This window comes from Lutra lutra, chromosome 12, assembly GCF_902655055.1.
Source record: "Lutra lutra chromosome 12, mLutLut1.2, whole genome shotgun sequence".
Taxonomy (NCBI): domain Eukaryota; kingdom Metazoa; phylum Chordata; class Mammalia; order Carnivora; family Mustelidae; genus Lutra; species Lutra lutra.
Window position 1 is genome coordinate 96,265,864 of NC_062289.1, and position 13,917 is coordinate 96,279,780.

General features: G+C 60.1%; 1 protein-coding gene across 1 annotated transcript; it reads right to left on the bottom strand.

Moving 5' to 3' along the window:
• Nucleotides 1-235: 235 nt before the first annotated feature.
• Nucleotides 236-13,236, bottom strand: LOC125081817 (WSC domain-containing protein 1-like). Its single transcript, XM_047696521.1, is given in 6 exon segments — nt 236-870; nt 1,878-2,078; nt 3,880-4,044; nt 4,487-4,646; nt 11,867-11,988; nt 13,032-13,236. Coding segments are annotated over 6 exon segments (1,488 nt in total).
• Between the last annotated feature and the right edge of the window lie 681 nt (nt 13,237-13,917).

Consider the following 13,917-nt stretch of genomic DNA (forward strand, 5'->3'; position numbering starts at 1 on the left):
CCCTTGCCCCACACCCTGCCTATAGGACATGGGAGGAAAAAGCCAGGCAGGGGGCCCCTCCACGGAGTGCTGATGTTGGATGGGGTAGTGGGGGGTGCACAGAGCTGTGGCAGGTCCTGAGGTCAGTGTGCAGCATGGGGTTGGGGGAGGCTTCACTATGCACTGCCCTCCAGTCTACGGAGAAGGGAGATGCAGGGCTGTGGACCCGGGAGCCTGGTGGCCATACCACAGATGTTCACAGGGCGTCAGATGTGCCATTTAGGGTCACAGGGTCCAGTAGCCTCCGTGAGCCCACGTCCACGCTGCGGTACTCGCTGCCCACAGCACTGACGCCCGCCCAGCCCCACACCAGGGGGCAAGGACCCCGGCCAGCAAGCCTGCAGCGGGAAGCAGGAGAGCCGCACCGGGAGCCCTGTGCGCACACCTGGGCCGGCGTCGCCAAGTCCGAGTGGGTCCCCAAGTCTGAGCAGGTCCCCGCAAGCATGCAGTGGCGCGTGCAGTGGGTCTGTGAGCGCGGGGTTCCTGTGGCGGCTCCGGCAGCCGGCCCTGTGGAGCAGTGTCCGGGCGGCGAGGGCAGCCCGGCCCCGCCCTGGTCGTGCAGCGCCTTGTCCACCGTCCAGATGTAGCCGTGGATTAGAGCCCTCATCTTGGGGGTGAAGGGCTCAGGGTCGTGCGGGCGCCGGCCACACCGTCGGAAGCTGCCCTCTTTGTTGTTCTCCACGCACAGCAGACACTCCTTGCTCAGGGACACGTTGAGGAAGGCCACCATCTCCCGCAGCGTGCGCAGCTCCTCCTACTGCACCACCAGCAGCCGCTTGCCAAACCGCAGCCAGTCCAGCATGTGGTAGATGCACACGAAGTCTGGCCACTCTGCGAGGAGAGACGCGTATGTCGGTCCCACCTCCTGGGCGCTGCGGGCGGGGAGCCCGGTAGGCGGGCGACCAGGGCAGGTGGTCCCTTGGACCAGGTACTCCTGACGACCCGTGGGCAGTAAGAGCAGCACCTCAGGGCCAGCCTGGGTCACCAGGCCATGTCTGCCTCGGTGGCCGTGCAGCCCCACACAAGGACAGATGTGGCGTGTGTGGAGAGAGCTGGTTCCCTCTCTCATGGATGGTGAGTGCCCTGCCTGCAGGGCCCACGCCGGGACAGGGAGAGCCATGTGGCCCACGTGGCACAGCGGTGTTCTTCACAGGCGGGAGATGGGGTGACCCTGATCCACGCTCACCTTGCCCTGGGAGAAAGGTCGCAGGCCTGAGCACCTGCCAGGGTCTTCCTGTGAAGCTAAGTGAGCGAGGTCCCTGCCTGATGCCCACCACGTCCCGTGGGGGTGGCCAGTGCACCCCATGACGCTGACAGGCAGCCCGCAATGTTTGGGGAGGATCTATCCGTGAGAGCTTATCCTGGCAAATATAGACGTGCTGGGGCTTTTGTCTTGCTGGGGACGGTGTCAATGTCAACAAAAACAGCTTGTGACCATCCTGCCACCTTGGATGGCGTGGGGACCCTTCGCTTTCCCTGGTCTTCACGACCATGCTCCGACAGAGACTGCCTTGGTGTCTCGAGTGGGTAAACTGAGGCCCCTGGGAGCCAAGGAGGGACCAGAGCTCAGCCTCCTGCACCTGGGGTGCCAGCAAGGGGCAGGGTGGGCTGGAGGCGATGGGGACATCTGCCGGGACAGGGTCTGTGGGGACGGGCCTGTCTGCCCGACAGCCCCACACCTGCTGCCCTCTGCCTGCTCAGTGTCCCAACACTCGCCATCTGGACCCGTGTCCCAGCCACACTGCAGCGGGGCAGCGGCCAAGCCTGGGCAGGGCCGGGAACGGGTGTCTTTGCACAGGAGAAGAGCTGCCCGGCCTCCCCACCCCCCTTCTGCCCACATTTGCTCTTCCAGTTTCGGCCGGCCATGTAGCTCAGGTGCCCAGTACACTTGCGGTTGAACTTGGCCACCAGGGACCTGTATGGGTTCCGGATCAGCAGGATGGCCGAGTCGAACATCTCAATCTCTCTGTGGCCGCTCTCGTGGGTCTTCTCGCAGATGGTGCGCCGGCTGCGCCAGTGGTCCTTCTGGCCTTTGAAACCTGCGGGGGAGACGGGGGGGCTGCTGAGGATGGTGATGGACCCCGCCGTGGCAGCAGGCAGAGCTGAGCATACCTCCAGGAGACCCCACAAGTCTGGACCCTGTTGGCGCATGCATGTGGGTGTCTGCAAGGCGATTTCCCGCGAGCGTCGCCAACAACCTATGAGGTAGTCGTGGCCGCAGGCGTGGCTCAGAGTGGGCAGGACACCTGCCAGGATCGCAGGGCAGCACGGGGCTCTGGGCACCTGGTGCAGGTGTCCCTGTGAGGCTGAGCTTCCAACCCCAGCCCAGCAGTGGGCCCCGGGGTCCTGTGGCGGGGTCCCAGCCCTCTCCACCCGTAACAGAGTCACACGTGGGTCAGCAAGACGTTGTGGGCTCGTTCAGCGGTGGTTTTTATGCTGGGGATGGAGGTGCTCCACGTGCAGTCCCAGGGAGCACAGCGCCTCCCAGGAACTAGGAGTAGGGGGCCAATCAGGGGGTGCAGCCAGATGTCACAGAAGGACCCCCAGAGGGGTGCCCCAGAACCTAGACTCCAGCCATATCCCGACAGACCCGGGGTCCGCCAGCCGGGGACCCATGCTCCATAAATGAACATGCGTGTCTCCTGGGCTCTTGGGGACAGCGACGAGCCCCAAAACCACCTGCTTCATGAGCGGGGGCGGGGTGCACGCAAAGGTGCAGCAGGCAGGGCCGGGTTCTTTGATGCTGGGAAACAAGGCTCCTCTGAGTTGGGTTTGCCTTCTGGAACCCAACCCAGTTCAAACAGATCTCTGCCCCAGGCCTAACAACCGTCAGCCTTTGCTGGGGCTCCTACTGCCCAGCACCGGGGATGAGGGAAAGGGGAGCCAGACCATGGGCTGTAAACACGGGATCAGGATCGGTATCGGGTCCCCAGCACCCCAAGACCTGCAGTGTCTTCTATGTGCTGCGGGCTGTCCCCACAGCGGCCGCTCTGTGTGCCCATGGGCCACAGTCGCCCAGGACAGACCGGGTGCCCATGCATGTCACTGGGGGGTTGGTGCAGAGGCTAGCGGCCACCCCACGCCAGTCCCATAAGCCTCACAGGGGGAACACCCAGGGCTATCACATGTGGCCATGCCAGCCACTGGGCCCCCAGGCCACTTGCAGACCAAGACCATCAGCTGTGCAGAGGGCTACGGTCCTCTAGATGAGCAGGTAGCCAGCAGCCTGTGCCACGGGACTCCACGGGCGCCAGGCCACAGCAGGCAGGACCCCAGAACAGGTCATCCGGCCGCCCCCCTAGGGGTGCCGGTAACACTCAGGGCATAAGGATGAGCGACCAGCTTTCTCGGCTTTTCCCACCAGACCAGAGCCCCCCACCAAGCTCAGGACGCTGTGGGCCTGGGCTTCTCTTCCTAAACCATAGTCCGGTCAGAAATCTGGACTCAACGGGGGTGACACCTGACGGCAGACCAACAGCCCCTGGCTTGGCTGGGGTTCTCGGTCCTGCTCAGCACAGGAGGCCTCTCGCTTCTGCAGGGAGAGACTAGGGGCCACACAACTCAGGAGGGTTTTGCACCCATCTTCAAAAACACAGCGTTTTGAAGAGCTCCTGGCCTCCCAGAAAATCAGACAAATGAGCCGGTGATGTCTCACAGAATTACTGCGGGTTCTGTCAACGAAGGGAAATTCGGAAAGTGGTCATAGCGTGGGAGTGCAAGCCACCAGGATGGATGTCCCGAGTCCCGGGCCGGCCGCAGGGCTGGGAATGTGTTTGCAATGCTGGTTCCCTGGCCCCCTGGGCCAGCTCCGGGACTCCAGGCCCCGAGGCCCTCACTCACCCTTGTTGTACAGGGTCCCATCGAAGTAGTAACTCCCCGTGTAGAAGCCAGTGGCATGCTCAATGAGATGCCATGCCCACGTGTTCCTGGCTCCTGGGAAACTTGACAGAGCCACAAACACCTTGGCCTTGGTGGGCAGGAAACTCCGGTCTGTGCAGCGAGTGTCTGAAAGGCCAGAGGCTGACCACCGACCGCCCCACCCGGACCCACCGCCCCCAGTCTCCTGCTTCATTGATGGGGAAACCGAGGCACGTTCGGGGGGAGGGGGTGGCTGCCCAGGCCTGTGCCCAGAGAGAGCTCCGGGGATGACGAGGCCTCCCACGGCCTGGGCAGCAAGCCCTGGCTTCCCACTCAGCACAGAACATTCCAGATTCTGCCGGAGGGTGGTGGGGCCCCGCCTCGCGGCTCTCCTGCTGTTCCTCAAAGCACCTCCGTCCCCAGACTCAGGGAAAGGCCAGTTGTGCCCCGTGTCCAGCTTCCAGGGATGGTGGTGGCCTCCCCTCCCCATCCCAGGATGCATGCGGCCGCACTGGTCCCTCCAAAAGCCTGGAGAGCACACACGGCAGATATGGCAGAGAAGGCCTCATGCCCCAGCCGCCGAACTCACCCTGCACGGGCATCTGGTAGACCTCGCAGTACTGAGCCAGCCTCTGTGCCTTGGGTTCCTGGCCACACAGCACACTATCCACGGCATCCCGGAGGCTGAACTGAGGCATGGGGTAAGCACAGTAGCACTCCCAGCCCCACAGGATGGCCAGGAGGAACTTCTGCAGGGGAGTGAGGGGGGAGAAGCATGTGGGGTGCCTCCTGGCTCGTGTCAACATGGACAGTGGCCATTCTTCCCATGCACGCCCAGGGGAGGCTCGGCGCATGGGATGTGACTTTTGCCCCCAGCAGCTCAGAGCGGGTTGGGTACCTGACAATAGTCAGCCTGAGCCAGGCCTGGGGCTAACATTGGGGGGCCGGCGGGAGTGCAGGGAGGACCGGGCATCCAGGGCAAGGGCGACTGCAGGAGCCAGTGCGTGCGAGGGTCAGGATGGGACAGGTGAGCACACATACTGCGTTGTGGACCCACCGGCCGTGAGTCCCATGGGGACCTCTGGCATTCCCGCTGGGGCTCCCTGGGCAGGAGACCAACCCAACCCAGCTGCGGGGGACAGGGGTTGCAGGCCAGGACATTCACGAAGTCCCTGCCGGCTCTGCCAGGATTAGTGGCAGGGCAGCGCCTCATGGTGAGGCCGGGTCCTGGCCTCCCTGGCCTCTGTGGGGTTTGTTCCCTGCTCCCTCTGCCCCCACAGAGGAGACTGCTGGGCGCTGTGCGACCTCGGGCAAGGTGTCGACCCTCTCTGCCCTTCACCACCAAACACGGGCAATCAAATTCACTTCGCACGTCCCTTATGAAGGCGGCCCAGCACGGGGCATGGCGTGTGTGGGTGCTCTCTGGGTACCCAGCCCCATCATCCTTGCATGCCCCTGCCTCTTACAAATGGAAATGCAGGGGGGGAGGTGGCAGGGAGGGAGGCGGGAGCCAGAGGCAGCACAATACAGACCTTTTTATTTTTTGCTCGCAGCAAAAATATCGTAAATAAATAAAGAAAAGAAAAATGACTAGCGTTTTCTGAGCATGGCTTGTCAAAGTGAGGATCTCCGCACTCAGAAAGTCGCCAGGCCCATCCCAGTCATGGTGGTGGTTGGGGCGATGCAGAGCTTGTGTGTGGGGGTGCTCCTGTGTTCAGGCGTGTGCCCCCCAGTGCCCTGTACCCCCACCAGAGCCTCTCCCCACCTCCCTCCTCCTCCTGGACACCCATAGGCAGCTGCACCCCTGCCGAGAGCTCCCAGGGTCCTGGCCCCGTCCCTCTGAGAGCTGAGCTGCCACATGGGGACAGAAGCCTAGACCCTGCACTGTTCTGACACTGCACAAGCCCTCCACACACCCCTGTGCATCCCACCACGCAACCCTGTGAACCCCCACCACGCACCCGTGTACACCCCACCACGCACCCCTGTGTACCTGCACCATGCACCCTGCATATCTCCATCACGTGCCCCCATGCACCCCCACCACGCACCCCTCCACACGCCACCATGCACCCCTGCGCACCCCACCATATACCCCTGTGCACCCCCACCATACACCCCTGCCCACTGCTCCACGCACCTGCACACCCCCACCATGCAGCCCTGCGCACCCCACCACGCACCCCTGCGCACTCCACCACACCCCTGCACACCCCCACTACGCACCCCTGCGTATCTCCATCACGTACCCCCATGCACCCCCACCACCCATGCCCATCACTGCTATAGCACCGAGCCCCGCCCCCATGCAGGAAAAGCCCTAAAACAGCCCGGGGGCCCCATCCAGAATGCTAGTCTCTATAAAACAGACAAGTCATTCGGCTGAAGGCTTGGAAGAGGGGGAGGACCTGGCTTCCCTCCGACCTCCTCACCAGCTTGTCTTCTTCCCTGGGACCAGAGCCCTGGTCCCCATGCTTTTTCTGGACAAGGCTTGACACAGGGATTTTCAGAGGATGGAGGATGGGGGAGGCAGTAGCTCAGGGTGTCTGGGCTTCCTGGGTGTAGGGACCAGGGAGGAAGCAGCAGGCGTGTAGCCCGTCAGATCCCGACACTGACCCTGACACCTCTGAGCCTCAGTTTCCCTGTCTGTGAGCCCCTTCTCATCTCTCAGGACTCCGCTGCCACCGCCCCCCACCCCCGTGCTTGGGGGACCTGAGGGTTTGACGCTCTGCCCGTAGGCTCCTCTCCAAGGTCCCCATGCCCGGAAGGTCGGAAGTCCCACCCCCACTGCACCTGTCAGACCCGCCCATGGCCACAGCAGCCCAGCTGCCCGCAAGCCACACCCTTGGGCACTGCAGCAGGGCCCGCCTTGGCATGTAGGGCTGGGACCTGGACCGGGCCATGAAGCAGCACCGGCGGAGACCCCAGCCATCTCTCTGTACCATGCAGTCTCTGTCCCAAGCCCATGTCCAACCCCCACCTCAGGATGCAGTTATATTCAAAGACCGGGTCTCTAAAGATGTAATTCAGTTAAAATAGGGCCATGGCGGGTGCAAGCCAATCCAATTAGTGTGGTCATAAAAAGAGTTTCGGACACAGACACACAGATGACAATATGAACACACAGGCACAAGACACCCGTCTGTGAGCCCACGAGGCCTGAGAAGAAACCAGCCCAGTGACACTCCACCTTGGGCTTCTGGTTTCCATAGCCTCAAGAAGTATGAGCCCCCTGTCTGTGGCACTTTGTTCAGGCAGTTGTGGTGACCTTCTACACTGGGATCCTTACGGTTCTTGGCCATGCACCACTGGCACACGCAGAGCTCAGGACCTTTGCACCTGCTATTCTCTCTGCCTGGAACGTCCTGTCCCCAGACCTCCCCCACTTATTCAAGCCCCTTTCCCTGAGATGCCTTCACTAGCCACCCCAGTTCACACCATCACACTCTTCCCACCCCCACAAGACCCCATCCCTTTGTTGAGACCTCTGGTTCTGCCCGTGGGAATCACTGGGTCCCATTTCCTCCCGCAGTCAGCCAAGGCTCTGACTTGTGCTCCGTGGTCATCCAGCTACCCTAGAACATCCTGGAAACAGGATCCCTTGGTGTGGACTTTCCCTTCCTTCAGAAATCAGTGTGCCCACACTGGATCCCTGTGGAGGAACCTGCAGCTGTGGTCCACGTGCAGACACGCCAGGGGGCATCCGTTTGCCCCACATGTCTGGGCTCTGTCTGCTGTGTCCTCAAGAGCATCGGCAGGACCGGGTCCTAGAAGGAAGTGTCCCTTTACCAGTGGTCACCCCTAGTGGGGGTTGCACCTCATTAGCGACCCGAGCCCCTCCGCTTCCTCGAGTGGATGAAACTGTCAAGTTCTGGGCGTGTGCGGAGCACGGGGGAGCACCGACAGTAATGCGGTTTTATTTACAACAGAACAGAACTGGATTCTGAAAACACAGGACAATTTCCAGCCCCTCGGGGATTTCTAGGACATGATTTCCATAAAAATTAAATATTGATGAAACTTCCTCTGCCAGCTTCTCTGCTCCCCCCACCCCCACCGTCTTCTCAATGTTTGGAGAAGGGGAGGCAGGACGGGGACACAGCTGTGGGACCATTTCCATCGGAGGGGCATAGGGGGATGGGGTGGGGGGACAGGTCTCCACCCAGAACTGTGTCCAGAGCCTGGGCCTGGTGGCTGTTACATGCACAGTGATTCAGTTGGGTGCTGGGTCATGGCAGCAGCGGCTGGGCCTTCTTGTCCCGGGAACCCCCCTGCAAAGGCACGGTCGTGGCCACAGGTCAGGTTGTGGACGTCCCAGCAGGCCTGTCTGTCTCTGTCCTCCTTGAGTGCCTTTCTTGCGGTCGGTCCCCAGAATTATAAAGAATCACAAAAACAGAGATGAGAACTTCGGGCTTCAGGAGGGCAAACTGAGGCGAGGAGGCAGGTGCCGAACAGCCCAAGATTTCAAACTGTGAGACCGATCAGGGACAGAAGCAGCCCAGGGGCTCTGCCCAAGACCACACTCAACTCCATGGACACACTCATGAAAATAGGGGGTTTTTGGTGATATCTGCAAACCAGCACGGAGCTTGCCTTCACCGATCTCCTGCCTCCCTTCACTCCGAGGCTGCTCTGGACATGCACACCCAGAAGGAAAGAAGGTGCCTGGGGGTGGTGGCTGCTGGGATGGGCGTGGAGGGCAGGCATCACGGTCAACCACAGCCCGTCCGCAGAGCCCATCACTGAGTGCGTGTCTTCCGCCGACAGGACGCCCCTGCCGTCGGGCTGCAAAGTAGGAGTTGTGTGGTCGAGGAGGCAGCCCCAGAGCCAGAACCAGCTCATGCTCCCCTCTGCCATGGAAACCCACAGCTTTGAATGGCATCATTGACAATCAGTGAGAATGCCATGGTTCAGGGCCACGAGAATGGCCAGGACCACAAGGCAAGTACGTGTCTGCACAGGGACACGCACCCAGGTCACAGACTCTGAAGCCACCTTCCACCATCTTTGGAATGAGGCCACGTGACTCGCTTGTGGAAATACACCTGAAGTCTCACGAGTGACACAGGAGACACGCGAGTCCCTCACACCAGTGACTCCACGTGTGATGATGTGAGGAGAGTACTATGAGCCCCTGAAAGCTTGACCTTCAGGAATGTTCATGGCAGCATGGCTTGTAACCACGAAGAAAGAGCCCAGAGTGGGCGGGAGCGGGGTCTCATGCCACTAGGGACACGTGGAACAAAGGAAAACGGAAGGAGAGATTCCTTTTTTTTTTTTTTTCTTTAAGCAGCCTCCATGCCCAGCACAGAGCCCGAGGTGGGACTCGATCTCACGACCCTGAGACCATGAGCTGAGCTGAGCTAAGAGTTGGACGCTCAACCGGCTGAGCCACCCACATGCTCCGAATGATTCAACGTTAAAGATTCAAATTCTGGCAACATACCCTTCGAACGAAAGACCTAAAGATGTTAAATGCCATTGGTGGTTTTCTCTGATGCGGTAATGTTACTGGTGAGTTCTAATTTAATTTCACATTTTCCAAATTTTCTGAAATAGATATGTGTTACCTTTATAGACACCCACCCCCAGAACACAATAAATTTTCTCTGAAGACACACATGGTGTAACGTTGACAGGTTTATGGCCAAAATCGTGAGAGAACCCCAAGGCTGTGCTAGGTCGTCACCAGCAGACAGGACCAGCGAACATTTTAGCAAAGGGAAAAACCTCCCAAGGTCCAGAGGGTTAATTCACAAAACCTAGATGCTCACTGCCCACCGCTAGCTGGCTGCAGAGGCAGCACCCCTGCCCCACCCCGGGACAGCCTGCACCTGCCGGGATCCAGGTGGGTCCGGCAGAACAGCCGTGGTGCAGGGAATGAGCCGGGTCAGCACCACTGGAAAGCCCAAGAAGACCCGCCCGAGTCATCAGTCATCTATAGGAAGAGCTCGCACTCGTCTCCCTTCATTCTCGCCCTCTGACAGACCAGGAGCAGGTACAGGGAGAGGGGACCTCTGGCCGCATGCAGGATCCCTGTGGAAGCGTCAGGAGCCAGCAGCCTGTTTGCCCATGGTGCTGGAGCCCCTTGCCGGCCCCATGTCTGCCATCCCAGGTCCAGGCATGGAGACAGGGCAGGTCTGTCCCTATGGCCGAAGAATATCAGACCAGATGACTTCTCTGTGCTTGGACACACGTGACATTGGCTGAGCCCTGTGCCGGTGGTCAGATGGTCATGGCACTGACAGTGCCCCGCGTGTCCATCTGTCCGGCCACATCGTGATGTTCCTGAACCATTGAGACCAACCCACAAACCACGGTGGAGACGTCCCCTCTGGGGCTACAAACGCCCCCGACAACGTGCGACCCAGACTGGTCCTCAAGAAGCCCAGCCCAAACCCAGCCTTGGCTCCGCGGTGGGGGTCCGTGAAGTCACTGTGGCCTCACTCACCAAAGCAGAACACTGAAAACCACAGAAGTGCTCCACGGCGGGGGAAGGGTTGCATAAACACCAGGATGTCTGGGCGAGGGAGCCCAAGATGGGGAAAGTGCTGCCCGTGCCAGGACGGAGCGGTCCCTGAGCCCGACCCACCGGGCGAGGAACAGGAGCTGCCCGTCCCCTCCCCAGACGCCGCTTGGCAGGAACCGCGGCACTGTCCGGACGGGACGGGTGCCTGCTTCCACGGCCACGACCCCCTCTGGCTCAGGCAGCATGTGGGGGGCAGCGTGTCCCCCTCAGAGTACCGGGAGGGTAAAGTGGGTGACCAGGCATGTGGGGCACCTCCAGGTTTGCAGATGGAGCGGCCAGGTCTGGTGCAGCCAAGCTCCTTGGACTGGCGATGGCAGTGGGCACTCTTGGGGCTGCGGACCTCCGGCAGGCGTGCAGAAGCCCTGGGAGGGCTGCGTGTGCACATGGCATTCCACCCACAGCTCTGCTCCCAAATGTGGAGCATGGGGCCTCAGCCGGATGCTACGAGCCCCCAAGGACACCCCAGATACCCCGAAATGCTAGAGCCACAGAGACCCACTCCAAAGGCTGCTGCTTGGGCTGGAAAGTGCAGGAAAGGCTCTGTCTCGGCCCTAATGGGCACGTCTCAAGAGGCACCAGGTAGGGCAGGCTCCCCGGCATCCCCAGAAGCCCACTTCCTGCAGCTCTGAGCCACCGGCAGGGTCAGAACCAGGGGGCCTACCTGGGTCCAAATCCCAGTTCCCCCACGTAGGGGATGGGTGACCTTGGACAGCATGTGTGACCTTCTCTGCCTCCATTTCCTCAGCTACAATTACAGCATGTCCCAGCACCCGCCAGGCATGGCTGTCAGGAGGGCAGAGTGACTTCCTACATGGTGAGGGGTGCGGCTGCCGCCGGATGAACAAATACATATGCGCCCCCATCACCAGGACGCTCCCGTCCTAGCCCCATCCTGTTACCTGGCCTCTGGTCACAGTCCCCAGCACATGGGAGCAGCCCTGACTTCTGCCTACTGCCATGCCCTGGGGCCCACATGTGGGCCACTGGACTGCACCCCAGACCTCATCACTCTGGGGGTCCTGTTGCTTTCCAGCCCCACCTGGCCTTGACCACCGTGTCCCACCTAGAGGGACAGAGGCCTCTGCACCCCGCCCGCCCTCGGCAGAATCATCTCCAAGCCACAGCTGAGACAAAGGCACATGTGTGACCACGGCCCTGACGCCAGGTTCAGTGCCCAGCCCTGTCCATCTGCACAAATGATAAGCCGTCCACTCTCCCCAAGCCTGAGCCAGCACGTCCCACTAACAAACCCAGTCAGTTTGACACCTGCCATCGGGGAAGGCACGATCCTTCCAGCCTCGAGGCCCAGCAGACAGCACCCAGCCAGCCTGGGGTGCCCACGCAAGCACAGACCACACGGCCATCCCAAACCTGCATCCGGCCTGGGCTCCTGCCCCATGCAGTGCATGGCACACATGCACGCATCACAGGTACCCTTACCTTCTGGGAACAAAACCCCGAGCATGCGTCCACCATCATGTTGGCCTGCTCCAGGGAGTCTGGGAAGGTGTGGGTGCCATTCTCTGGCAGTCGGAAGGATCCACAGTACGTGACAGTCCTCCCTGTGGGGACAGAATGGGTCTCTGGTGAAACACAGTGCCCCTGGCTGTTGGTGCCTGTTGGGGGGAAACAGTGGGTTCAAGGTCTGGAAAGTGGCAAATAGGGTCAGTGGGGGTTTCAAGCCAGACAGCAGACTGCTCTGGACAGCGTGTGGTGGGCCAGGCTCCTGAGACCCTGGGCACCCGAATCTCTCCACCACGGTCACCGACAAGGGACCACGTGGCTGCAGATGCTGACCTCAGGCCACTTCTCCTGCCAGCTCCGCGGGATGGTTTCTGTCCCCTCTCTGTCCCTCCTTCCTTCTCCCACCAGCTCTGCAGGATGGTGTCTGTCCCCCCTCCATTCCTCCTTCCTTCTGCTAGCTCCCTGGGAATGGTATCCATCACCCCCCTTCCTTCTCCCACCAGTTCCTGGGGAATAGTGTCCATCCCCCCTCTGTCTCTCCTTCTTTCTCCTACCAGCTCCTGGGGGATGGTGTCTATCGTCTCCCCCCGTCCATCCCTCCTTCTCTCACTAGCTCTACAGGATTGTGTCTGTCGCCCCTACCCCGTCCCTCCTTCCTTCTCCTGCCAGCTCCCTGGGGATGGTGTCCATCCCTCCTTCCTTCTCTTACCAGCTCTGGGGGACAGTGTCCATCCCCCTTCCATCCCTACTTCCTTCTCCTGCCAGCTCCTGGGGGATGGTGTCCATCCTCACCCCATCCCTCCTTCCTTCCACAGATCTGCACTAGGCCACCCAAGCGGCTGATATTCTGGAAAATTTTATGTCCCTGTCATGCAGGTATGAGGAGAAAAGTAGATCCAGAAATGTGAAATGCCGCTGCTGCCCCTCGCTGTGCTGTGGGGTCAGACCCGAACTCCCACCAGCCCCAGGAAGGCTCTCCAAGCCCACAAGCTGTCCTCCAGCCCAGGTGGAGTAGTACAGCCCGGAGTGGGGTCCTGGCTGCTGGGTCTTCTGGAATGTTCCAGCTCGACAGGTTGCACTCTGGCCACACTCGTCAAGGCTGCTTAGGCGGGAGCCTCGCTGTCGTGCCCGCTTTGCCCACCCGCCTCAAAGCACGGAGACCCCGTCACCAGCCAGTGCCCAAGGTGGCGTCTCCATGCACAACCATAGAGCAGGACCAGGCCTGGGGTCTGGGAGCCTGTCAGGTGGGCCAGCACTATGCAGTCCCGGCGCCAGTGGGCCGAGGGCAGCCCTGGGAGGCTGCGCTGAGCACCTCCCGCCTTCCCGCTAGGGGTCCCAGTCTCCATGAGCAGGTGCACGGCCCTCACCCTCTCCTGGGCTTTATGGACTGCATAAAGCTATGTAGATATGTATCAATGTACGTCCTCATACACACACACACGGAGTTGGGTTTCTTTGTTCCTGTTTTTATTTTTGTTTTTCATCACCTTGAACAACTCTGTAAAAGTTATCTTTAGAGGAACCTGGGTGGCTCAGTTGGTTAAGCAGCTGCCTTGGGCTCAGGTCATGATCAAGCCCCACATTGGGCTCCTGGCTAAGCAGAGATCCTGCTTCTCCCTCTCCCTCTGCCTGCAGCTCTGCACACTTGTGCGCTCTCTCTCTCTCTCTGTCAAATAAATAAATAAAAATAAAATCCTTTTTTAAAAAGTTTTCTTTATTTATAAGTTCTTACAAACTGGTACATTTGGTTCTACACAATAGCTTTCTAGGAAAGGAATAGGTTTTTTTCTTAGTAGATATTGTCATATTCTCATTTTATAGATTAATAATACTGAGGCTTTTTAATATTTTTATTTTTTTCAGCATAACAGTATTCATTATTTTTGCACCACACCCAGTGCTCCATGCAATCCGTGCCCTCTACAATACCCACCACCTGGTGCCCCCAACCTCCCACCCCCCACCCCTTCAAAATTCTCAGATCGTTTTTCAGAGTCCATAGTCTCTCATGGTTCACCTCCCCTTCC